Source organism: Protopterus annectens, chromosome 12.part0 (genome assembly GCF_019279795.1).
Source record: "Protopterus annectens isolate FY-2018-M chromosome 12.part0, PAN1.0, whole genome shotgun sequence".
NCBI classification, from domain to species: domain Eukaryota; kingdom Metazoa; phylum Chordata; order Ceratodontiformes; family Protopteridae; genus Protopterus; species Protopterus annectens.
In genome coordinates this window covers 335,609,240-335,636,497 of record NC_056746.1, presented here as the reverse complement: position 1 = coordinate 335,636,497, position 27,258 = coordinate 335,609,240, and the positions used below count along the sequence as shown (strand labels likewise).

The 27,258-nt window shown below is 42.1% G+C and overlaps 1 protein-coding gene across 3 annotated transcripts in view; it reads right to left on the bottom strand.

Annotated features, from left to right (window-relative positions):
- The window catches only part of MRTFB (myocardin related transcription factor B), a 1,455,416-nt gene that overhangs the window by 599,666 nt on the left and 828,492 nt on the right, over positions 1–27,258 (bottom strand). For all 3 annotated transcript variants that reach the window (XM_044089410.1, XM_044089411.1, XM_044089412.1), the window contains exon 5: positions 12,569–12,730. In XM_044089410.1, coding sequence (XP_043945345.1) covers positions 12,569–12,730 — 162 coding nt within the window. The remainder of the gene's footprint in view (positions 1–12,568; positions 12,731–27,258) is intronic.

Here is a 27,258-nt window from a genome sequence, read left to right as displayed (position 1 = left end):
TGCCTCGAGGGTGGCATTGGCCATTTAATCTCTCCCCCTGCTCTGGAAGAGGAGTCATCAGGAGCTTCCTTGAAGGGAGACTGTGACTTCCAGAACCACATCTTCCTAGTTCCTCACTGGGTCTTAGAAAAAGGACCTCTGGGTAGAAGAAAGCTTGATCCTGACAGCAGACAGTCTTCCCTTCCTGCTCACTGTGGGACAAAGTGTCCTTCATGGAAGGTCCAAAAAGGGTAAAAACATCAAAGGCAGTGTTGGCAAAAGATGCTTTGAAGGGTTCCGCAAACTCCCATAAATGTAACCAAGCATGATGCCTCACAGTGATGCCTGTATCTGCTGCTAGAGGGGTAGCTTTTGGAGCATTGAAAATGAACCACATCAAGGAGTTTGCAAAGGATGTCAGAGTGGATAGCCTGTGAGACACCTTTTTAAAGTATTCCACAAGCAATAACTCTGTAAGGGAAGTGGAAAGTTCTTGGACCAAATCCCTTTGGAGGCGGGTATAGTGTGCCAAGTAATTAACCGCTCTCAGCCCAAAAGTAGCTGATCTGTACACACACTTCCAAAGATGGTCTATTGCCAGGGACTCCCTGTCTGGGGGATGGACCATGGAGCTCTGCTCTGCCAGCGGCAACCACAATGTTATCAACTGGGACATCTTTTCTCCAGAAAGGAAGATCCACAGGAGGGCTGAAAAATTTGTGTGCTCTTTTTGGGACTGGATCTACAGTGTCGGGATCCTTCCAGGCCCTGCTGGTGATCAAATCTACTAACTCGTCAGCAGGGGGGACACCCAGGAAGTAGATGGGCCCATCCCAAAAGGCCTCAGAAACACGGACTCCTCTGAAGATGGGGGTTGGGAGACCATCCACCCTTTTCCTTCAAGACTTCAAGGATGTCCACAAAAGAGATATCTTCAGGCAGAGATCTGGGGGACCCATCTCCTTCAAGGTCCATGTCCTCAGTAAGGGACTCCGACGGAGAGTCCAAGTACCTCCTCTTGAACTTTCTTTATGATGTACCTCCTCCATGGCAGGCTCCGGGGAGGACTCAGAAAAAGCAGGGACTCCCAGAGGGGAGGGAACTCCCCGAAGCCTCAAACAGGAGGGCTCACCCTGGACAGGATGGAAGGCCTTACCAGCCAAAGTAGACAGAGGCAGGGAGGGACCAGGAGGTGCTGTAAATGAAACTCCTGCCCTGGAGAAGGTCCTCTCTACCACCCGGAAAGCTGAGGGGCTGAAAGCAGTCGCATTCCCCATGTCCAAGGGAGAAGTTACCTGGAGAGGAGGAACAAGTCCCGAAACAGGACCACAACCCCCAGATGATACCGGTCCAGAAGTATTGAAGGCCAAAGTGCCAATGGGAAGGGACCAGTCTGAGAAAATGGTACCAGATCCTGTCCCCTCAGAGTCAGCATTGACCACTCCGGCAGGGGTAGTCAGAGAGTGGAGGAAAAGAACAAGCCAGGGAACCTGATGGGGGCAAGAAAAGGGGGATACTCGGCCCCGCTGGGATCAGACAGCAGGTATCCAGGTCCAGAAATTCCAAAACCACTGGGTTTGGAAGAGAAGAATGAAAAACAGGGAGGGGCAAAGCCCCCAGCTGGATGGGCAGGGGAATCCAGGAGCCCCACCTCTATTTGGGCCTTGAGGAAGCTACTCATCATCCTGTCCATGACCGAGGGTAACAGACTCCTTGAAGACCCTGAGGAGTAAGAGGAGTGAGTAGACTTAGAAGGGGATCTCAATGACTTGCTGCGGTGTTCCAGGGTTTGGCTCCAAGGCCTCGGAGCAGACTGAACTACCTGTCTGGTGGTAGGAGGAGCAGCTACCTCCGCCATAACTATAATTGGATCCAACGATCCTGTCGGACCTGAAGGCCGAGCCAATATAGTGATCAGATCCGATGAATTGGTTGGATCCGAGGTTGGCCTGACCTTAGTCAGATCATGGGTCCAGAAGATAGCTCCACGGCTCACGGACCTGAGACAGACTTGGCTGGGATCAGATCCAAAGGACCTAGGATCTGACAGCCACAGTTTCTTAGAAGGAGCTGACGGCAAGGAAGGGGTCCTCCTCTTTGGGTCTGCAGAGGAAGCCTTCGAGGGGCAAACAAAGGGTCCCCCTGAGTAAGACCTTTCAAAAGGAGCTTATTGTGGTGCTCCACCAAGGCCCTGGGGTTAAATGCGGCATAAATGTCGCATTCAGCCTCCAGGTGCAGAGTCCTCAAACAATACAAGCACTCCTCATGCGAGTTGGAACTAGGCATCTTCCAACTGCATGAGGAGCACTTCTTAAAGCCTGAGGGCTTATCAGCCATAACTAAACTTAGGAATTAAAGACACACACACACACACACACACACACACACACACACACACAGACACACAGACACACACAGACACACACACACACACACACACACACACACACACACACACACACACACAAAGCCTTAACGGCTAAGGGAAAATAAGGCGCCAAAAACTATCACCAAAGACGAAGCTCACTAAAAGGCTAAAGTAAGGGAGGAGAGGTACTGCAAGAGGGAATACACACTATAAACCCACTAAGCTATACTAACTAAACTAACTAGCCAAAAAATTTAAATAGAAAACACTTATCTGTAGCCAGAGCCAAGGAATCGCGTCTGCATAGATTCACAGCAAACAAGATCTGGGAGTTAAAGGGCAGCAGGGCATCATGGGAGAGGGAAGAGCTAGAGCTTTGGATCCATCTGTAGTATGTTGCCAGCTTGGATCCAATATCGGATACTAAACCCTATGGTGATGAATGATGACATGGAGAACATCAGATCTGCTAATGATGTCACTATATAAGTAGAGCACCAACATATGCAGTGACAATGTACAACTAGAAGTGCAAAACCTGAATACTCCAAATGCAGACCCCCATGAGCAGCTGCAAACTCGGAACATCATAAGAAAAGATGCTAAACCTGAGATGTCTCAGGATAATAGCAACACCTCTTGTTACTCGATATGGCTGGTTGATTAGAAAATCAGTTCATTATAGTGAATGTACATTTCAAGAACTGATAACTCTGAACACTGTAAAGTAATTTTATTAATGAAACTACAATTTGCTAAAATTTAAAATATTGTAGTTACATGTCCAACGACTATATTAGTTACAGATTATGATACTTTTAAAAATCACTAACTGTTGCACAGGATTTATTATCTACTGTCTTTTTGTTCTTTTTACAGAAAAATATGCATGTCTCTTTAATAAAGTGGGTTTTAACCATAACTAGGTAATGCATGTCAAGTGACAACAACAGTCTTTTCTCTTAACTGTAGGTGGATATACATGTCAGGTGACAACAGTCTTCACTCTCTTAAAGTGAAGCCTAGAGTATGGATACAGCTTGTTGTCTAAGCCTCTTTAGTTACATAACATTCTTCACTATACCTCAGCAAAAGTATATACATTACATCTAATTTCAATTATGCAACTCTAAATACAAGTTTGCTATAGCAACAACAGATCCAATACCACCTCAAGACCATTAATTACCTCTAAACATGTATCAGAATGGAAAGTGACACTCTGGGAACACAGGTATGGTACTCATGGCCTCTTTAACCTGGCTTTGGTTTGGGACATGTTGCTGTCAAAACTACAAAAAAAGCAGACCATAACCATCTTAAAAATAGTCATTTTGTTACAGGAGTGCTCCCTGGACTGTGTCATGTCCAGGAAGCACATCATACATCTGACAATATGACTTCAAAAAGAGCCCAAACTGTTAAACTAAGACTGCCAGATGCTTTACATCATCAGGAAAGTCCCCATAACAGGGGTTGGGGGTGTACATTCAGTTACTAAAGGAAGTAGGAACCTTTCATTATAAAACACATGACTTTTTAGGTATTTACAACTAACTAGCTGTACCTTCACAGATAACTACAGATACCTTCTACTGAAAGCTTGGGCCTCTAGTTATACTATAAACCAATATATCTATTACAGATTAAATGACTGTTCAAACAGCAAAAAAGAATTCTCACAAACTAATGCAAGAGGTGAATGTCTATTTCTTATCACTGAAACAGGTTCAAGATCATATCCTGGTACCAAGTCTCTCTCACTAAGATGAAAATAGGTTGCTCACTGTCACACTGGTGGTGTCTAGCAGTGGTGAAAGGGATGCATGGCAATGCACTAATGTATGCAAGGGTGAACACACATGCTTACAGTTAAAGTCCATTACATGTTATTGAAATAAATCACGCAAAATTTAGTATGCCTCCACTAAATTAAACTACTCTGGGTAGAAGGTTTCACCATCTATATCTTTCAAGTAACATGTACCTATTTTTGATAAAATACACAAACTGGCAGCTCCAATCAAAAGGACATTAAGTATTTCTTTACTGACATTTGATTACTGGGAAAATCCAAATGTTTAATTTCCATTTTCAATGGAGGTCCAGGAAGAAAAGGTCCAGAGGCAATACAAAAACATTTTAAAAACAATACTTTTACAAGCTTCAGAAACAACAGAAATACACCTACAGTGTAAATACTTATGTCATATTATGCATAATTTGGTAACACTGGTTAAAATAGATAAAACTTATATGATGATAACATAATATTTAGAGAAATTTTAACCAGTTTACAGACTTTAAAGGTAAGATAGTATAACACAAACAGGAACTGCAATATGAAGTGAGAGAAAAAAACAGGGTTATGGCATGGTTAGGCAGAGAGTCTGGGAGAGAAATTGACTGAAGTTACAAAATGAGTAAAGAAAGAGGAGTTAGTATGTGAAAGTATGAATAGGTACTTATTCATATTTAGGGATATAGTTTATCTTGGGAATGAGCAAGAAAAGAGACAGATTTAGCTAGAAAGTCTTTCAGAATGGTTTTAAAGGACTGGACAGAGGGTATCGACCTGATGGATACAGGTAAAGATTTCCACACCTTAGCAACAAGGTATGAGTACAGATAAATGCCCAGCAGATTTGACAGGTTTGTGGACAGAGATAAGTTTTTGGTCACTGGATCATAAAGACATGATAGGAAGATAGCTGTTTTGAATGTTTTTAAGTGCCAGACAAGTAAGTAGATGATGGGGATAGGATAGATCTATTCAGTTTAGTTTTTTGTGCTATACAGTGTTGGGTTCTGAAAGGGGTATTGGCTATAAATTTAATCACTTTATTGTATTACTGTTTTTTGTGACGCTAGAAGTTAGTTAGGATGGGAGCAGGATAAAGCACTGAGTGTAGGAAGTAAGTAGTGGCAAGTGTAATTTTAATTGCTTTGGTGAGAAAGCTTTTGGCTCTATAAAGCATCCCCAGCTTTTGGTAATTTTTTATGCAATTTTGAGTATGCGGGTCAAATTTAAAATCATCCACCACCATCATCCCTAACAATTTGATTGAGAAGTGACTGCATATGTTGTATTATTAAGAAAGAGGTGATTAAATTTTGTTTTTCTTTTCTGAGAGAGGGATTGGGGGAGAAAAAATAGTAGCCTTTTTGTTAGGGGGGGTTGAGCATGAGTTATAAAGCCATGTTTCAGTGACTGTTAAAGCTTCCCTAGTAATTTGTTTTAGATTTGTCATGTTGTCTTATGTGAATATGAATGTGGATGTCAACTAACTATTGTATTAGATAGGCCTACTGTGTGGATGTGTGGAGAGTGATGGTGAGAATGTTAAACAGGAGGGGACCAAGGACAGAGCTTTGTGGTACACCGGTGGTGACTGAGAGGTATGGAGAGAGGGTGGAGTGCCATTTTACAGAGTGATACTTACCGGACAAGTAGCTTTTGAATAATAGAAGAGTGGGCTAAGATAACCCTAGTGAGGACATCTGAAGTAGAAGTTTGCTGTGACAAACTGTGTCAACAGCTTTAGACAAGTCTAGAAATAAGGAGGAAACTAGTTTGCCATTATATCTAGCTTTATTGATATCTATAAAGGTTAAAACTAGCTCTATGACAGGAACAGATGCCACTTTGTATGAGGGACAGGAGTTCTTCCTACAATAGATAATTTAGCAATTCATTTTCAAGTACTTTGGAGAGGTGGGATAAGAGTGCTGTATGTTTAAGTTGCTGATGTTTGTTGAATTTCCTCCTTTGTATAGAGGGATAATGTGTTTTTTTTTTTCCAGAAGCCAGGGAACATGAAATTTCTGAATTGACCTACTTATAAGGAATAGACAGGCAATGCTACTAACTGCTAATGTAAGGCACTTGCTTGGAAGGTTATTAGCTGAAGTAGAGCATGGTTTGAGTTTGTTTAAAAGTAGCTTTATATAGGATGTGGGCACAGGCTTGAAAGCAAAAGTGGATGTAGTGACATGTGGCTGTTGGGCAGGGTTGGGATTATATTTTGTGGAATCCTTGGTTAGGGATGCAATACTATCTATGAAATAAGAGTTTAATTTTTTGCAGTTTCAAATGCTGAGTTACTGGTAGATGAGTTAGTGTTGAATTTTTGGTTGGGGTGCAAGATTTTTTAATGGCTGATATGTTTACTATTGTTCTGAATGTTGTTTTAGGACATTTTTGTCTAAATGTATTTGTTTTTTTCAAGATATTGTGGTGTTTTATATTTTTGCCATTCTTTCCACATGTTTTCTCCATCTTGCAATAGCATTCTACTCTTTCTGGACTGCCAAATTCCATTATTTGTTTTTAGCCTCTTCCTTCTAGGAGGTGCAGGGCAATTTAGGAAAGTTGTATTGAATTCATTTACAGCATCACCTAAGAAAAGGGTTTTTAGGATGTTCCAGTCAATAGATGATATTTATTTATTTGACATTTGTTAACCGGGATAGTCCATCTGAGCAAAAGCCCTTTTTCAATGGGTAGTAATGAATATTTATGGGTTAAACTTGGACAGGTTGCGTACTGTTTTATAAACATGCTGTTTAAGTGGATGTGTGAGATGTCTGGTTGTACAGATTGGGAAATGACCACTTAACACAGACAGCAATCAGTTTATAGCCTGTATAGAGCAATTAATAAGGAGACACAAAGCAGAACAGTTTTTCTTTCATTTACTGAAAGCAGACACCAAGAAGCTGGGGAGACTAAGTAACCGGCATATACACTGCAATCTATTAGTCAAGAGAAAGGACAGTGATCAACTTAGTAAGTGGTCCTTAGAATGCAAGAACTACTCCTTTGGGGGGAATGTCACAGCCACTTTCCAGCACAGGGTAAGCATGTATTTGACTAGTTAAAATTAATATCCTGCAAAGCTTTTTATGTTAAACTTGCTTACATTGCACAATGGCAACATTCTCAGTGAAAACTTTGGAGAGTTAGGCTTTTTGGAATAGCTCCTGCAGCTTTGAGGTCGGGGATGGATGTAGTGATCACAGGGTCTGCCATGTGAAGGAAAAAGGTGACTAAGTGGATGTTCATATGTTCACAGGAGGTTACTAGGCTAGCAGCCCTAGACCCTTTACAAGCCTAGCCATGTTAATCCCAAGTATCCCCATTTGTTCTTTTTTAGGTAGTTCACAGAATGAATTTATGAACAGAGCAGTTCTGTGACCAACATCAGCTACCCCTGTCCATGAAGGACATGAGTGCCATCCCAGGGGAGACTTTGCTGTCTCTCATCCAATTATCTAGGTTGCTTCTGAATAGGGACAGTGAGGAGCTCTGTTTTACGTCAGTAGGGTGTCTACTCCAGAGAAGCGGCAGTCTCTGGGAGACATAGCTGTCTCTCAAGCATAATCGCTTTATGTCACAAGCTAAGTTGAGATCCCTAGAGCGAGTGACTCTTGAGCCATATGACTTGCAGATGTGGAGCATTTCCATTAGGCCAGGGTTGGAGATTGCCCTATAGGCCAGGCACAAGTCACCTCTCAACAGCCTATAAGATACAGAGTAAAGTGACAGGGCTTTCAGTCTGTTAACGTAGGTCATAGTTTGGAGTCCCTGCATTTTCTTAGTGAGAAACCTCTGAGGTCTCCCGCTCTTGCAGGTTTCTGGTGAGGTCATGTAAAAGACTGCATTATACTCTATTAGTGGTCTGATGAGGGTCAAGTACAGTGGAGTTATAACATCCCTTGACCTGGATGCTTATGAGGTGCGCTACACAGAAGGCTTTCCTTACCACTGTGGACACTTGGTGGTCAAAGTTCAGATTGCTATCAACCTGTGTTCCCAAGTCTCGCACCACTGGGTTGGAACTCAGGGGTGTGCTGTCAATATTGTAATTTGTAGGGAATTCCCGTTTTGCCAAATGGAATGATAATGCATTTTTGCATTTAGATTTTGACCATGGCTTTGGCACCAATCATTTGTTTGTGTAAGCCCTTCTTGTAATATGTTGACTTCATTGGGGGACTCAGTGATTGCTCCCAGTTTGCAATCATCACCGGACTTGGTGAGCCAAAGGCCATCTACTTTGGCCTGGACTTCTGAGAAATAGATATCAAATAGTAAGGGGTCCAGCACAGACCCCTGTGGTACTCCACTGGTGATTGGTCTATTGGTGGAGTCACCAATTTTGAGAGTGTGTGTTCTGTTGGTGAGCAAATGGCTACCCATCTAATAACATAAGTGTTAATCCCTATCTGGGAGAGCTTCTCAATGATGCCAGAGTTGGGAATTGTGTTGAAAGCCTTGACAAGGTCGAGATAGGCTGTGTGCACTGTCTTACCTTCATCCATGGCTTTGGTGACATTCTCCAAAAAGTCTATTAGGTTTAATAAGCATGACTTACCCTCAAAGAAGCCAAATTGGGTTGGGTCCAGTGTTTGAAGGTTGCCTATGTCCTTGCTGATAAGGTCCATGATAATTCTTTACATGGCCTTGCAGATAAGGCTGGTTAGACTTATAGGTCTGTAGTTCCCAAGGTCAGTTGATGGCCCCCCTTTGTGCAGGGGGATTACTGTTGCTGTTCTCCATTCTGCAGAAACATAGCCAGTTCTCAAGCTATGATTAAAGAGAATGCCAAGTAGATCCACTAGGTCTTGTTTTAGTTTGTTTATTAAACAACCTGGGATATTATCTGGTCCCACTGAGGCCATATTTTTGGCCTTAGCAATTGCAGAGATTACCTGTTCTTTAGAGATACTAGACAGAGGACTGGTGTCAGGTATGCTTTGGGATATGGTAGGTGGAGATAGGTTCAGGGCAAACTTCACCCTTTATCAACTAACAGGTTGGCGATATCTTCCAGTGTAGTAAGAGTGATACCATCTACAACAGTTTGGCACATAGCTAGGCATCCCCTTTTACACTTCAGACGTAGTTAAAGAATGCCTTATGATTATCATTGGCCTAGGGACACAATTTTAGTTTTGTAATCTGCTTTAGAAGACTTTACAAGATTTCTGATTTTCCTCTTTAGGCTTAGAAGGGAACTCTTCCTCTGCAGAGCGATATCCCTCTTGCTTTTGGACAACAGTTTCTTCCTCTTGTTATATAATCTGTTTATACTTGACACCCACCCCAGTGGCTTGTTTTTACAGGAAGACCTGGTTTTGATCTGGTCAGGTACAGCAGAGTTTATGCAGTCACTTAAGTGCTTACACTGGCCATTTGCTTACACTTCTGAATAGTGATCACTGGTGTCTGCAATTGTAGGTGGTATGAAGCTTTTTATACTATCGCTTAGTACACAGTAGTTAGCTTTGGTGAAGTTTTTTATAATTTTTTTTTTCCTGTGAGGGTGTCAGTTCCAGTAGTTACTTCAAAGGAGACAGATCTGTGGTCTGACCTAACCAGGGACGGCATCCTGCATGGTGGAGTACAGTGACCCCCCCATATGTTAGTAAGTACTATGTCCAGAAGACTACAGCCCCTAGTGGGGGTGCAGACTATCTGTTCCACAGCATTTGTGTTAACAAAGTCCAGGAACCTCTGGGCGAGTGTGTTTTTGCTTGTGTATGTCCCCCAGTCTATGGAAGCATAGCTGAAATCTCCCATGACTATGGTGTGGGGTGTATGACGATGGATTCCAGTAAATCGAGGTAGGCGGTTTGCTTACCCTGGTTCATGGTGGGGGATCTACAGCTAGCAATAACATGGCAATGCTAGTTAACTGGACATGAAGTAGTTCAAGAGATTCATGCTGTTTGACCAGTCTTGAAGTGTATTTGGTTTTAATGAAGATGGACACACCTCCACCTTTGGTTCCTTCATGCTCATTTTGAGGTCTGAATGTGTGGAATGCATTGTAGCCTTGCATGGCCGGGCTGCTCTCAGTGGCTTTGAACCATGTCTTGGCAACTGTACAGACATTAGCATCCTCAAAGGTCAGGAGTGCCTTCATGGAGTGCAGTTTCATGTTTAAACTCCTAGCATTAAGCAGCATGACCCTGAGCTTGTCTCAATTAGATTTTGTTACATTGGAAACTTTGTTGTTTTGACATTGCCCAAAAAAGGCACTATGGGGGAGGCAAGGGCCTTTGCCAGTATCCAAAAGCCTACGGGGGAACAGGTGCAGACCATCTCTATCAAACCAATGAGGTCTGTCTACCATATCCTCCCAGGCTGACAGATACTGGATCCCACTGGACTGACACCAGAAACTGAGCCAATTGTTAAAGTCAATCATTTTTTGTTTATATTGTGTCATCATCCTGGGTGAGGGTGGGATACTGTTTAGGGCTAGGGACACACTTATCTGGGACATATAATCAGAGAGTTCCATCACGTCTCTGTCTTCATATAGTCGAGAAAGGTATGTCTCAAGTCATTCACTCCAACATGGACTATGACAGAGTCATAATGGTACTTGTTGAGTGACTTGAGTGCATGCGTGATTTGTCAGATCCTGGCACCTGATAGGAAGCTGACCGTGACCTTCTCCTTGTCTAGTTTGGTGAGGGGGACATCTGTGTCTCTCACTACAGTCACCTATGACCAAGACATTTGATGTGTTTTGCCTTCGGGGCTTATTTGTTGAGACACAGATGTGTGTGTTGAAATGTGTAGTGGTTTCTTTACTCAATTTCATCTGTGTAGCTTGCAGAGAGGGTTCTGCAAGAGTGTGGGTGGTATGCATTTGGGAGGTCTATGTTCTTTTTGGTAGGCTTTTAGTGAGAACTTCCCCATATGTGGGTTTATGTGTCATGACCTTATTTTGTGTGAGAGGTGAGGTTTGCGTGAAAGGTGAAGTGTTCGTGCTGACAACCTGTTTGATGTCTAGTTTATTTTTACATGAGAGAATCAAGTCCAATTCCACAGTGTACTTGCATCTCTCACATAGGGTGTGAGTTTGCTTTATGAGTAAATGGTTGTCAGTATTCATGAAGCAATTGCTACATTGCCTCAAGATGCCCACATAAATCAAGCTGACAGGAGAAATGATGAGAAACTGTCCGTCCACTGTGTCAGGATTTTTCTGAATGTGGTATTTAAGAAGGCAGTGGGCTAGTTGGACTTAGTCACAAACAGCAAAAATGAAGCAGCAATTCAATTAAATACAGTTAAAGTGCAGTGCTGGTTTAAAATATACTTATTTGTCAGTCTTTTTTTTTTTCAGTTGAAGCCTTGGATTTCAGTGCAGATACACTCCAGACCTTTGGATAAAGTTGACAAACATTGAGCAGCTCCAGTAAACTGAGCGCAAACCCAATCCCAGCACTTGGAAACAGGAACTGTAATTTGGACATCCATCTGGTTGTAACCAAAGTGACACAGACACCCTGTAATCCAACTGGTCAGTCCTTCTGTGATGTTAGATTCTGTGTACCTCTGGGATGCCCTGGCTGAAAAGTGAAATGAAAACTAACAAGAACGCAGAGGTTAAGAGTTCTCTGCAAAAAAATTAGAAAAATAATAAAATAGATTAGAGTTAGCTAACATTAGTAAACAAACTTTTGCCTTACTAGTGTTGGAATACTCTAACCCTAAGCCTTACTCTGCACCTTCCCTTAGAAAATCCTTTTCCACAACACTGCCACTATTCAGACAATCCACGTCTTTTGGTTTTAGTATGGCTTAGAGTTTTTTTCTTGTTTCATTTTAGTGCAATTTTACTGTAAACTGATTTTTATTATTATAGTGTAGGTTTAGATGTTTTTTCGTCTGTGTTTTGATATGTCAACATCGTGAACTGTTGGTATTTGGTGTCTGAATTGTGAGTGTCTACATTTTGATCCATAAACATTTGACCTACACTCATGTATACATATCAAATCTGAGCTCACTTCATTACAAGGAATAGAAAACTTCTGTCCTGTGATACAATAACTCAGCCTTTCAGAGAAAAACCTCACAGCAATACATACTCATAATTATCCACATACCTGTTAATTACCAACTACCAACGTTTCATGAACAAGCCTGCCTCCCAATGAGACTACACATGAACTAGAAAACTTGAAATCTTTTAAAAGAGAAAAGATGTGATTTAACAGGATATATTACTAGTGCACTGTATGTTTTAAAGAAAATGTACATCAAGTATACAATTAGTACCAATGTCTGAGTACAAACAATTCAGCAAGATAAATGCTCTTCCAAAAAATAAAAGAATCATGAAGTCAGTCTTTGTTAAGTGAAAACAAAAGGTACTAAACCACACTTGTCAAGCAGTCTGACATGAGTTTACTTGCCTATTATGGCTTCCTTAACACTGGAGTCCACAGGTAAAATATTCTTTTCAACCAGTTCCATGGGCCCAGGCCTCTGAGCAATCTTCTCATTCAAGTCATCTGCTAACCGTGCCCGCTTCAATTTCATCTGTGTAGCTTGCAGAGAGGGTTCTGCAAGAGTCTCTGAGGAAGAGAAAGAATGTTCTGCTTTCAGTTTTGTCTGCTACAGATTTCCTATGCAAACCTATTTTTGTCTTGGAGAAGGTAGTTCAGTCCAGCAGCTGTAACACAAAACTAAGTGCAGTTAAGGGCATTATATCTTAAATCCATCAGAGAATAATTTCTATCAAGAGGTAACCACAGCCTCCAATCAGCAATGCTAACACCTACTACAGTAAATGATCAAAGAACAAATACAATCAAATTGATGTGTAATAGTGTGGGACTGGTAACAGAGGTTCAGACTGCTAGCATCTATGCCATAAAAATACCAAAACTGTAGTACTTCACAGAAAGTTATCAATGCCTGTCTTAAAATAATCAGGAACATAGTATCTACTCTGAAGTCTATTAGTCTTGACATGAATGCATTTCTAATGATGTACTTTTTTTTCTAAAATGCACAGCAGGCTGTAAAACTTGTTTTTACCAAATCCTTGTTTTGTGCACAAAAACCCACATTTCACAGCATGGATCAGATTTTGGGAAACAGATAACAGCCAAATAAGTACAGCCGACTTAATCTTGTCAGAGTGATGATAAAACCTGCTGAAATTCTCACCAGAACACCACATATATGCTTCATCAAGTGCAGAGGTTGGTGAACCATGGATACTAAAAATGGCATATTTTCCTGGCAGACTGCTGATAACCCTGGTTTGGAAATCAGCCTGAGGTACCAGAAAGGTTAACTAGGATGAACAGGATAAAGCAGATGCTGATCAGTTCTCCTATCCCAGTGTTAAAACATCCGTTCACCTCACTGTTTGAAGGACAAGAGCTGAGCAATATGCAGAAGTACTAAAGGGGAAATGGGAGAGTGACAGATGTTCTGCATTTGGAATGTGGAACTCAGTATTATGAATGCTTGACATCATTGCACAGTGTGCCTCCTAGTTGAGGAACTCAACTGGAGGACACTCAACAAAGGCATCTAACTCCATATGGGCCATCTACAAATTAAGGCCCCCTCCCCCTGTCTTAATAATTTCAGCTGAAAAGACTGCAGCAATCAGGTAGGGAATGGGGAAACATATTTAAAAAAAAGTCATATTTGCCCAGACTGGCAAAAAAAAAAAATAAATCTTATACAAAGACAACACAATTTTCAAGAGTTTAGCATTGAACCACTGGGGAATCATTTGCTTATCAGCTAAGCAGATGTCAATGCCACATCTCATAGTCGTTTACTTAAAAATCTAAAGCAGTTAAGTATGACCATTCTGCAAAGTTCCTGACGCTCTTACTCCTTTGCCAGCAGGAAACAAAGTACTTCCTGTAGCCTAAAGAATTTATGTTGTATTAGTGCAGCACACTGCATAGTTTAAATGCGAATTAAGCTTTGAAAGATACTTAACAAAATAGGCTTGTTGTTGGCATGAAAAAGTGGCAGGTATGGTGACAGCGGGGGGGGGGGACAGGCATGTGTAGATGATCTAAGTAGATGGCTTTTAAGGGATAAGAGCATACTGTTACCCTGTCACTGATACTGCCACAAATAAAAGCTAGCTAAACTGATTCAGCTGGAAAAAAACATCTATGAGAAAATATTTTTGCCTTCTCTACATGCTTCAACATGCGCCTCCCCTGGCCAAGAGCAGGAACTCATTCTTCCAGTATGTCTCAGTGTTAACTGCCATTCAGTAACAAAACATACACTTACATTATTTTCTCTATTTCATTTACTTTTTTACCTTTTTATGGTAGCAGGTACACCAAAGCCTTCTGCACTTACAAAGAACCCATTATGCGCTTTAGAGGATAGTCTCACAAATTATGGTGAAGTCTATTACAGACCACTGAGAAGCATGGCAGGCTTCAGCGAAGAAGGTCTAGACTGAAGTGGGCAGACTTCCTAAACTACATCACTTTATTTTAACATAATTAAATATATACATATTTCCAAAATGTTACAAGGATAAATCAAGTCAAGCTGTCTCAGGGATAACTGCCATTTTCAAACATTATTGGCTAAGAAAAAGGCATCCTCAGGGCTAACAGACTGTCAGTTCCAGAACAGAATGGACTTCTCAGATGTGACAGCCTACTTGCCAATTCCAGAGCAATACAACGGTACACAAAAACCCTTTATTATAAACACAATCAACTGTCACTTCAATGTTGTTAAAATAATACACTGGTAAGCCAAAACTGGTCCTTTTACTTCTGAGTTGACTAATGCAGAACATCCTGAAACTGAAACAATCAAAGCCACAGTACAATACGGTGAAAAAACAGTTTTCAGCCAATGATCCTGCATCAGTGTGGAAAGGTCTACAAAACATTACAAACTACAGGAAACCATCCTCCTACCCTGCAGCTAATTACCAGCTGGTTGATGACTTGAATGCTTTTTACTGCAGGTTTGATAAGCCTCTGTCAGTGTTCAGACTTGTATGACTCTCTCATAGGTCGGTACTAGGCTATCGGCCCTAGGGCCTGTACAAGGCTAGCCATAAAGATTCCCTGGCTTTCGCCACCTAAAAATTATTTTCCTGTGTCCCAGTCGAGCAGAGCCACAGAAGTGATCCCGGGGTGAATTTCCTATTTCCCATCCAATCATCATGATTTTTCTTAAAGAGGGCTAATGAGGTACTCTGCTTGACATGAACGGGCAGTCTGTTCCAAAGTATGGGGAGTCTCTGGGACAGGAACCTATCCCTCCAGCATGTTTTGTTTATTGTGGTGACAAGGTTTAGGTCCCTGGAGCATGTGGCTTGAAGAGACTGGGATTTCTGTAAGTGTAGCATGTCCAACAGCTCTGGGTTTGACATGGCTTTGTATGTTAGGCAGAGATCGCCTCTGAGTAGGTGATATGCGACAGTGTAGAGCTGGAGTTTTTTGAGACGGTCTGCATACGGCATCTGTTTGATGCCGGTGATCATCTTTGTGAGGTATTTCTGTTGCCTTTCCAGTTGTTGTTAATGTCTTGTGAGGTACATACCAAACGGGCATTGTACTCTATAATAGGTCTAATGAGGGATGAGTAGAGAGGAACAACGACCTCCTTTTTTCTGGATGAGAAACCTTTTGTGATGAGGTGTGCCACGTCGAAGGATTTCCTGACTACTGTGGTGATGTGGTTATCAAAGGAGAGACTACTGTCCACCTGTGTCCCTAGGTCTCATCACACTTTCGGTGTTAAGTGGACTACCGCCTATGTGGTAGTTCATGGGCACAGGGATTTTCCCAAATGGGATGACACTGCATTTTTTGGTATTGAGCTTGAGGCCATGGCTTTGACACCAGGCATCTGTCTCAGTGAGGCCCTTTTGTAGAATGTTCACATCATTTGGGGATTCAATAATGGCTCCCAGTTTGCATCATCTGCAAACTTTGCTAGCTGTAGGCCCTCTGTGTTGGCCTGAACTTCAGAGAAGTAGATGCCAAACAGGAGTGGACCTAGGACTGAACCCTGTGGTACTCCACTTGTCACTGGTCTGGAATCGGCAACTTTCATGGTGTGAGTTCTGTCAGTGAGCCAGTTGGCAACCCAATGCGTGACATAGGGATTTATGCCCAGTTTAGTGAGTTTATCTATGATTCCAGAGTGGGGGATTGTGTTGAATGCCTTGGAAAGGTCTAGATAGGTTGTGTGAACCACTTTACCCTTGTCCACAGCTCTGGTGACTACTTCAAAAAAGTCAATCAGGTTTAGGAAAGATGTTCTGCCTTTCACGAACCCAAACTGGGTGGGGTCCAGAGTTTGAAGGTTACCTAAGTCTTTGTTTATAAGTTCCATGATGATGCGTTCCATGGTTTTGCAGATCAGGCTCATCAGGTGAATGGGGCGGTAGTTCACGGGGTCCATGCTGGATCCCCCTTGTGGAGTGAGATAACCATAGCTATGCACCATTCAGTAGGCACAAACACTGAAGTGAGGCTATGACTGAACATGGTACTTAGGTGGGGTGCCAGTTTGTTTTGTAGTTCATGCAGAACACAGCCCGGGATGTTGTCTGGTCCCATGGATGCTGTATTCTTGACTTTGGAGAGTGCTGTTTTTTACCTGTGCGGTCGTGATTACTGCGACTTGGTATTCTTCCTGTATTGAGATGGGCCCTTTAGGGGGTGAGAGGGGGGTGAAGTTAGCACTGAACCTATCTGCCAGGATGTTGGCAATATCAGTTGGTTCTGTATATTTAGTGCCATTGTGCTGTAATTCAGAGCAGATCTGATTGTTGCCATTGAGATTCTTGACATAACTATAGAATGACTTGTGGTTGTCTTTAGAATCTGTGGTGATTTTGTTTTTGTAACAAGCTTTGGAGGATCTCATGAGTTTTTCCAATCTTGGGATTTTACTCGTTTTTGCAACAGTTTCTTCCTTTTGTTGTAGAGTTTGTTTATGGCAGGAAACCACCAGATTGGCTATCTTTTTTTGGAGGAGAGCATCTTGGTTCTATTTGGGATGGCACGATCCATGCACTTGTGTATGTGCTCATACAGTGCATTGGTGTACGATTTAGCAGTCTTACTTCTACTTTCTGTCTGCATGGGTGTCGTGAAGTTTGCCACTTCTGTCTTGAGAAGCATGAAGTTGACTTTGGAGAAGTTTTTTACGGTGGTTACCTTAATGGGGGGGGGGGGGTGGATGTCTAGGGTGATTAGCTTATGGTCGGATCTGACTAACGAAGACCCGACCTCTGGTGTGGAGCATCAGTTTCCCATGTTGGTAATGACCAGGTCTAGGATACTGGTGCCCCTGGTGGGGGTATGGATAAGCTGATCCAATGCGTTGAACTTTATGAATTCCAAAAATCATTGAGCAAATGTGTTGGTACATGAGTAGTTTTCCCAGTTAATGACAGGGTAGTTGAAGTCACCCAGTATTAGGGCATTTGGTTGTACCTTAATACTTTCCAGTATGTTAAGAAAAGCGGAGTGTGGGAATCATGGGGCATGGTGGGGGATCTGTAGCAAGCTACAACTTGGATTGCAGTCTTGCCTAGTGTTAGTTGCACCTGGAGAATCTCGGATGCATTATGCTGGACAACTAACCTGAAGGTGTGGATATCCTTGGTGAATATGGAGATGCCTCTACCTTTAGTGTTATGGTCCAGGTTAGGTGGCCAAAAGGTGTGGTATGAAATGTAGTTTGGTACTGCGGGGGTGCTCTCTGGAGCCTTGAACCAGGTCTCTGTCACTGCACAGATGTCATGTTCTCCATTTTGAGGAATACCTCGAGTGAGTGCATTTTGAGGTTTAGACTTCTAGCATGAGTAGCATTACCCTCAGATTTTGCTTGCTTGTACCTGTTATGGTGGTAATTTTGTCATTTGAACCCTGCCTAAAAAAATGCACTATAGGGGTGGCAAGAGCCTTAGCCAATATCCAGAATCCCAGGGGCGGCAGGTGCAGGCCATCTCTGGCAAAGCATTGTGGTCTGTCAATCATGTCATCCCAGACAGACAGATACTGGATCCCCCCAGAATGACACCAGGAGCTTAGCCAACTGTTGAAGTCAATCATTTTTTCCTTGTACTGTGGTATCATTGTGGACGATGGTGGGATGCTACTCAGGGCTAGGGTCATACCTGCCTGGGCTACAAGATCCATGAGCTCCTCCATGTCTCTTTTCCAGGGAGGTACATCTCAGGTCATTCACTCCAACATAGAAAATGACAGAGTAGTATCTGTACTTGTTGTGTAGTGACCTAAGTGCGTGTGTTATGTGGTGGATCCTGGCACCCAACAGGCAGCTGACCGTAATTTTCTCCTTGTTTAGCCTGGTGAGTGGGACATCAGTGTACCTGACTATAGAGTCGCCTATGAATAGTGTGTTGGGTACGTTGTTTTGCCTTAGGGGCTAAGGTTGAGTAGTACACTGGTTTTGTGAGCTATGTGTTGCTTGGGTTGTGTTGGGTGGTGGTGGTTGCTTGCGTTTCAGCTTCGAAGGTCTCTGTTGCTTGGGCAGATTTTTATTAAGAGCCTCCATGAATGTAGGTGTGTGTTTTGTGTTACTATGTGTGGGTTTTGGTGGTGCAGGTTTTGAAAGACTATGTGCTGTGCATGGTGTGGTGTGAGTGTTTATCTTCTCCTCTTGACTGACTAGTCCAGTCTTGGCTGGAGAGAACTTGGCTATATAAGTGCATCTCTTAGAAGTTGCAGTGTTGGGTGGTAGGAGGAAAGGGTTGTCTGTGTACATGAGGCAACTGCTACATTGTCACAAGATGCCCAGATTCAGGTGGACAGGAGAAAACACCGGGAACTGACCCTTAGACATGCCTGTATAGGTGCTTGTTTATTTAAGTACAGGAACTGTTTTCCTCTTTACTTAGTAAGGAAAGTTGAGTGCTGTTGCAATTTATAGAATATCTAGTGCTTACGAGTTCTAAGCAAGTACTGAGCTCAAAGAATCAGGTTTGAGTGGTAAGACTGGAAAAAATGCTAGTTCTAAGGGAAAATTTGAAGAGCAGACTTTCTGACGCCAGTAATACTTTAACCCTAGCTAAGCGGCACTGCTTGATGCACAAACTCATACAAACATAGGCTTCTAAGCCAGAAAGTTGAAAGGGATAGAAAGCAGCCCCAAATGGCCAATGTGGTACAATTCCTGAGCTGGAAACCACTCCTCTAGTGACAGACAGGCAGCTCAATGCTTACCACTCCCACTGATAAGAAGCAAGACTTCCGTCTACCAGAACAAGTTCTGGACAACTCAGAAACACAAAAATAAAGTCCTGAAACCAGCAAATCTGGGATATGGACTATTCTAGTGTAGAAAAAAGTGGAAAATGAACAAACAGTAAGTTTTTTGTTTCTTTAGGTTAAATTAAGCAGAAAAATGCAATTAAACAGTAAATAAGCACAGAAAAGGCTACCACACTTGAGTGTGTAGCCTACAACAGGAAATGCAGTTTAAACTTTGAATTTAAGCAGAAGTCAAGTGCACAAACAGTAAAACGATTTAAAATACAGTGGCTTTTAGAAGTGCGGTTAGCAAAAACAGTCAAAAAAGTCAAAAAGGTACTTATAGTCAGCAAAAAGTCTCTATTCCTCATTTCTGGTGCTGTAGTAGTCTGCAGGATGCCCAAACAGGATCCACTGAGCTAAAACAAGTGCAAACACGTGCAAACACGGGTTTTTAAGCCAGAAACTTGAAGGGGATAGAAAGCAGCCCCAAACGGCCAATAAGGTACAATTCCTAAGTTGGAAACCGCTCCCTTAGTGACAGGTAGGCAGCTCAATACCAGAGACATCCTTGACCTGCTCATTACTAACAAGGGCAACCCTTGCTCTACACCAGTAATCAACTCCTTCCTGGTCAGATCTGACCACAAGCTAATCACCATGGATATCCACATCCCACCCTCACACCCCCTAAAGTAAACCACCGTAAAAACTTCTGCAAAGCCAATTTTGAGCTTCTAAAAACAGGGGTGGCTAACTTCAACACCCATGCAAATGGAAAACAGGTGCATGACCGCTGAATTATACACCAATGGACTGTATGAGCGCATACACAAGTTCATTGAACAGGCCATATCAAACAGAACCAGGACACTCTTCCTCCAAAAAAAGGAAGCCAATCTGGTGGTCCCCCACCATAAACAAACTCTACAACAGAAGGAAAAAACTGTTGCAGAAAAGGGTGAATTCGCAAGACTGGAAAAACTCCCTTGTTAGCTTCAGCAAAAAAAATGAGATCCATCATCAACTCCTCTAAAGCTAGTTACGAAAACAAAATTGCTGCAGATTCTAAAGACAACCACAAGGCATTCTATAGTTATGTCAAGAATCTACATCTCAATACTCGGATCTGCTCTGAGTTACAGCACAATGGCAATACATATACAGAACCAACTGATATTGCCAACATATTGGCCGACAGGTTCAGTGCAAACTTTACCACACTTTCACCCCCTAAAGGGCTTTATCACAATACCTGAGGAATGCCAAGTCCCTATTATCACAGCTACACAGGTAAAAACCGCACTGTCCAAAGCCAAGAATACAACTTCCATGGGACCTGGTAATATCCCTGGCTGTGTTCTACATGAATTACAAAGTGAACTGGCACCACAGCTGAGTACCCTGTTCAATCACAGCCTCATTTCAGGCTTTGTTCCTACCGAATGGCACACTGCTATGGTCATCCCACTCCATAAAGGGGGAGCGACTACAGACCCTGGGAACTACCGCTCCATTAGTCTGATATGTAAGGCTATGGAGGGCATCATCATGGACCTTATAAATAAGGACATAGGGGATCTCCAAACTCTGGACCCTACGCAATTTGGGATTGTGAAAGGCAGATCATGCCTACTCAACCTGATAGACTTCTTTGAGTCTGTCACCAGAGCTGTGGATGACGGCAAGGTAGTTCATACAGCCTACCTAGATCTTGCCAAGGCCTTCAACACCATCCCTCACTCAGGAATCATAGATAGACTCACTAAACTAGGTATAAACCTCTATTGTCATAAGATGGATTGCCAACTGGTTCACTGATAGAACCCACACTGGGAAAGTAGTGGAGTCCAAATCTGACTACCGACCAGTTACAAGTGGTGTCCCACAGGGATTGGTCCAAGGTCCTCTCCTGTCTGGTATCTACTTCTCTGAAGTTCAAGCCAACAAAAAGGGACTCTGGCTGACCAAGTTTGCAGATGTATGCAAACTGGGAGCCATTATTGATTCTCCAACTGATGTAGACATTCTGCAAAAAGGCCTCACTGACACCAATGACTGGTGCCAGAACCATGGCCTTAAGCTAAATGCCAAAAAGCGTATTGTCATTCTCTCTGGGAAAAATTTGGTGCCCATGAACTACCACATAGGCGGTAGTCCACTAAACACCGAAGGTCTGATAAGAGACCTGGGGACACAGGTTGACAGCTACTACTTCTTTGATAACCACATTGCCACTGTAGTCAGAAAGTCCTTCTATGTGGCACATCTCATTATAAAAGGTTTCTCATCCAGGAAGAAAGAGGTCATAATCCCTCTCTACTCATCCCTCATTACACCTATTATAGAATACAACACCCCATTTGGTATGTAACTCACTAGACACCTACAACAAATGGAAAGGCCACAAAAATACCTCACTAAGAGGATCTTAGGCCTTAGACACATGCCTATATGGACAGACACAAAAAACTCCAACTATTATCTGTCTCTTACCGCCTACTTAGAGGCAATCTCTGCTTGACCTACAAAGCCATGTCTGACCCAGATATGCTACACCTAAAGAAATCCCAATCCCTCCGTGCCACATGGTCCAGGGACCTAAACCTCATTACCACAATAAACAGAACATGCTGGAGGGACCGGTTCCTAACCCAGAGATGTCCCATACTCTGGAACAAACTTCCCATTCACGTCAAGCAGAGCACTTCAATGGCCCTCTTTAGGAGAAATCATGACGAGTGGATGGGTAATAGAAAGGTCACCCTGGGGATCACTTCAGTGGCCTTGCTTGACAGGGGCACTGGGAACTAACTTTGGGTGGCATGATGCCAGGGAATCTTCTTGGGCTAGGCTTATATAGGCTCCAGGGCCGTTAGCCGTGTACACACCTATGAACCTATGAACTACTCCCACTGATAAACAGAAAGACTTCCCTCGACCACAACAAGGTCTGGACAACTCAGAAACATAAAAATACAGTCCTGAAACCAGCAAATCTGGGATCCGGACTATTCTAGTATAAAAACGGCAGGAAGTGAGCAAATAGATAGCAATTTTTTTGTTTGTTTTTTTTTTTTTTTATGTTAAATTAAGCAGAAAAATGCAATTAAACAGTAAATAAGCACGGAAAAGGCCATCACACTTGAGTGTGTAGCCTACAACAGTAAATGCAGTTTAAACTTTGAATTTAAGCAGAAATCAAGTGCACAAACAGTAAAACTATTAAAAATACAGTAGAAATAGTAGCCAGACTACTTTATAACGGCTTTTAGAAGTGTGGTTAGCAAAATCAGTTAAAAAAAAGCAAAAAAGGTACTTATAATCAGCAAAAAGTCTCTTTTCCTCGTTTCTGGTGCTGTACTAGTCTGCAGGATGGCCAAACAGGATCCGCTGAGCTGGATCATTTTAATCGGAGTTGCTGGCTACTGAGACCTGTCTGCATATATCGACTGGATACTAGCTGATTTAAGTATACTTTTCTCTGCACTTATTTAAAATGTGATTCAGTAAATATTGTGTGTCTCTGTCTATCTGCAGTTAGCTGCCTGAAGTGTGAAAAAGTGTAGCCATCTGGGCTCATTGAAAGTTGTTAGACTGCTTTGAAATTCCTATGTTAGTGTTAGCCTGGGGGGTTCTGCTTGCATTAAAATCCGTGTTGGTTAAATTTGTAGTAATCATTTTAATCGGAGTTGCTGGCTACTGAGACTTGTCTGCATATATCAACTGGACACAAGCTGATTTAAGTATACTTTTCTCTGCACTTATCTAAGATTTGGTTCAGTAAATATTGTGTGTCTTTGATTCAGTAAATATTGTGTGTCTCTGTCTGCAGTTATTTCCCCACCCTTTCTCCCTGTTTACTGTTGTGGTGTTAATTTTGGTGGCTTTGGAATTGCCCACCCCTGCTGTAAATCCGTTTTTGCACACTCCTCCTGGACCCATCTCATTTGCTCACTCAACTGAGTACAGTGAGATCATATTTTGATTTCAGATACTCCTACCAGTCCCATCTCCTCTGCTGTGTACAGAGAGCGCACTTGGGAAGGACATTACCCTGTAGTATCTTAATTTGTTCCGTTTCTTCCCTCTACAAAAAAAATCCACTTCATCTGCTTTGTGTTTCTTCCTACTTTATTACCTTATTTTGCTTTTGCCTCTTCTTAAAAGTACTCAGTTTAATTTATTCTGCTGTCTTTATTACTGCTTGTTAGTAGCCTGATTAAATTGTAACTGTTATTCTAAGGCCTTTGGTTTAAGCACTTGGGCTTCAAACAGTTGTTTTACATTAAGAAGGTTTGCGGTCTGCACTGTTGTGGCAAGACAGGTAGCGTACATCCTTCTATGTTGGGAACTGCTGATTAAAGGCTCAGTGTCTGTTATTCTAAAAGTGTATTCGTTCTGGGTTAAGCACTTGGGCTTCAGGCCAGTTATTTTACATTAAGAAGGTTTGTGGTCTGCACTCTTGTGGGAGGAGAGGCTAGATTCTGCCCTTCTGAACTGGGAATTTCTGGTTAAAGGCTTATTGCGCGTGCTTACTTGAACTGTTTCTTTATGAAATTGGTATGCCTTGTTTGCTGTAGCATAGACTAGATTCAGGCCTGCTGGATCTAGCTTTGTTTGTATAACTTGTGCACTGATCCAGGCCGTCTTTTTTGGAGAAGGTTTCTCTGCACCCTAGTGGCAGGAGTCTGCCGTTAGAACTTGTTTGATTGAAAACTGCTGGAACAGGGCTCCATTTTGAGCTTTTTAACTGGTTAATTGGGTAAAGTGTTGTTCTGATTGTATCTGCTCTATTTTCTGAAAAAATATATATACTTGTTTCCCACCTTTCTGAACTAGTATAGTCCAGTTTTCAGGTCACTGCTGAATCCAGGGCTGTGTTACAAGTTTCTGTGTTGCCCATACCTTACTTGGATAGAAGGAAGTTTTATTGTTCACCTGTGAGAGAGGGGAGCTTTGAGCAGCCTGTCTCTGGAGGAGTGGTTTCAGCCCAGAAGTTAGTAGTTTATTGACCCCTTTGGGCTAATTTCTATCACTTTGACTTCCCTGCTATAAAAAACGCATTTGTGCAGTTTTTGCACTTGTATTCCACTCAGCAAGTGCCTTCCAGGTGTTCTGCACAGTCTACAGCAGCAGAGAGACAAAAGAGAGACTTTGGAGTGATTAAGTATTACTTTTCTGCTTTTCTTGCTGTCTTAACTAATTCTGCCTAAAACACCAGTTTTTTTAGCGTTCTTGTGATTTAAAAAGTTTGTTTGTTATTTGCGGCCTGCACTTGAATTAAGTCATTTTGTGTTTAAATAATCTGTTTAACTGTTGTAGGCTACACACTAAAGTGCGATAACATTTTCTATACATTTAAAGTATTGTTTTGATTGCATCTGCTCTATTTTCTGAAAAAATATGTATACTTGTTTCCCGCCTTTCTGAACTAGAATAGTTCAGTTTTCAGGTTATTGCTGAATCCTGGGCTGCGTTACAAGTTTCTGTGTTGCCCATACCTTACTTGGATAGAAGGAAGATTCTCTGTTCACCTGTGAGAGAGGGGAGCTTTGAGCAACCTATCTGTCCCCAGAGGAGAGGTTTCAGCCCAGAAGTTAGTAGTTTATTGGCCATTTTGGGCTAATTTTGATTGTATCTGCTCTATTTTCTGAAAAAAAAAAATAAATAAAAACCTTGTTTCCCGCCTTTCTGAACTAGTATAGTCCAGTTTTCAGGTTATTGCTGAATCCAGGGCTGTGTTACAAATTTCTGTGTTGCCCATACCTTAAGTGGATAGAAAGAAGTTTCTCTGTTCACCTGTGAGAGAGGGGAGCTTTGAGCAGCCTATCTGTCTCTGGAGGAGTGGTTTCAGCCCAGATGCTAGTAGTTTATTGGCCATTTTGGGCTAATTTCTATCTCTTTCACTTCCCTGCTATAAAAACCTCATTTGCGAAGTTTTTGCGCTTGTATTCCGCTCAGCAGGTGCCTTCCAGATGTTCTGCAGAGTCTACAGCAGCAGACAGACAAAAGAGAGACTTTGGAGTGATTAAGTATCATTTTTCTGCTTTTCTTACTGTCTTAACTAATTCCGCCTAAAACGCCAGTTTGTTAGTGTATTTGTGATTTAAAAAGTTAAGCATTGCTACATATTGTACTTATTTGCTGCCTGCACTTGAATTAAGTCAATTTTGTGTTTAAATAATCTGTTTATCTGTTGTAGGCTACACACTAAAGTGTGACAGACTTTTCTGTGAATTTAAAGTGTTGTTTTGATTGCATCTGCTCTATTTTCTGAAAAAAAAATAAAACAAACAAAAATATATATATACTTGTTTCTCGCCTTTCTGAACTAGTATAGTCCAGTTTTCAGGTTATTGCTGAATCCAGGGCTGTGTTACAAGTTTCTGTGTTGCCCATACCTTACTTGGATAGAAGGAAGTTTCTCTGTTCCCTTGTGAGAGAGGGGAGCTTTGAGCATCCTATCTGTCCCTGGAGGAGTGGTTTCAGCCAAGAAGTTAGTAGTTTATTGGCCATTTTGAACTAATTTTGATTGTATCTGCTCTATTTTCTGAAATAAAAAAAAAAATATATATATATACTTTTTCCCACCTTTCTGAACTAGCATAGTCCAGTTTTCAGGTTATTGCTTAATCTAGGGCTGTGTTACAAGTTTCTGTGTTGCCCATACCTTACTTGGATAGAAGGAAGTTTCTCTGTTCACCTGTGAGAGAGGGAAGCTTTGAGCAACCTATCTGTCCCTGTAGGCGTGGTTACAGCCCAGAAGTTAGTAGTTTATCAGCCATTCTGGGCTAATTTCTATCTCTTTCACTTCCTTGCTATAAAAACCACATTTGCGCGGTTTTGCGCACTGGGCAGTGCCGGTTAGCTAGAGTTAAACTATTCTCGGCTCCACAAAGTCTACTCTTCAATTTTTCCCTTGGAACTAGACAAACCTTCAACTTTAGCACTCAAACCATTCATTTCACAGTCAAGCACTTGCTTAAATTTCATAGCAAGCACTAATTAACCCTAGCACTAGATCCCCCCTATACTGTCCAGAAGGACAAGGCTCTCTATTCGTCCCACCAGCCAATCAGGAAAAACAGCTTACTCTACCTATTCAGGCATGTCCAAAGGGCAGCTTCCGATGTACTCTCCAGTCCAACTGGTGAATCTGGGCATTTTGAGGCAATGTTACAACTGCCTTATGTAAACAGACAACTCTGTCCTCCTACCACCAAACACTAATATATGCGAGAGATGCAATTATACAGCCAAACTGGAGGCAAAGCTCTCTCAACCCAAGAATGGAACTGACAGTCAAGAGGAGAAAGGTAGTACTTGCAACACACCACCAGTCTCACATAGACCTAATAAACCAACACTGGCAAATAACACACATGAATACATGAAAACATACACGGAGGCTCTAAATAAAAATCTGCAAAAGCAACAGAGACCTCCAAAGCAGACAACCAATCAAACTCCACACCCCATCACCAACCATGAAACACATACTTCACATAGGCAGTGTGCCACGCAATCAAATCCATTAAGGCAAAATGACATACCCAACACACTAGTAATAGGTGACTCTATAGTCAGGCACACTGATGTCCCACTAACTGGGCTGGACAAGGAGAAGGTTACAGTTAGCTGTCTGTCGGGCGCCAGGATCCGCTACATAACACAGGCACTCAGGTCACTCCAGAACAAGTACAAATACGACTCTGTCATTGTCCATGTTGGTGTGAATGACCTCAGACGTACCTCCCTGGACTACATGAAAAGAGACATGGAAGAGCTCTCTGATCATGTAGTCCAGGCTGGTATGACCCTTACCCTGAGCAGCATCCTGCCCTCACCAAGAATGA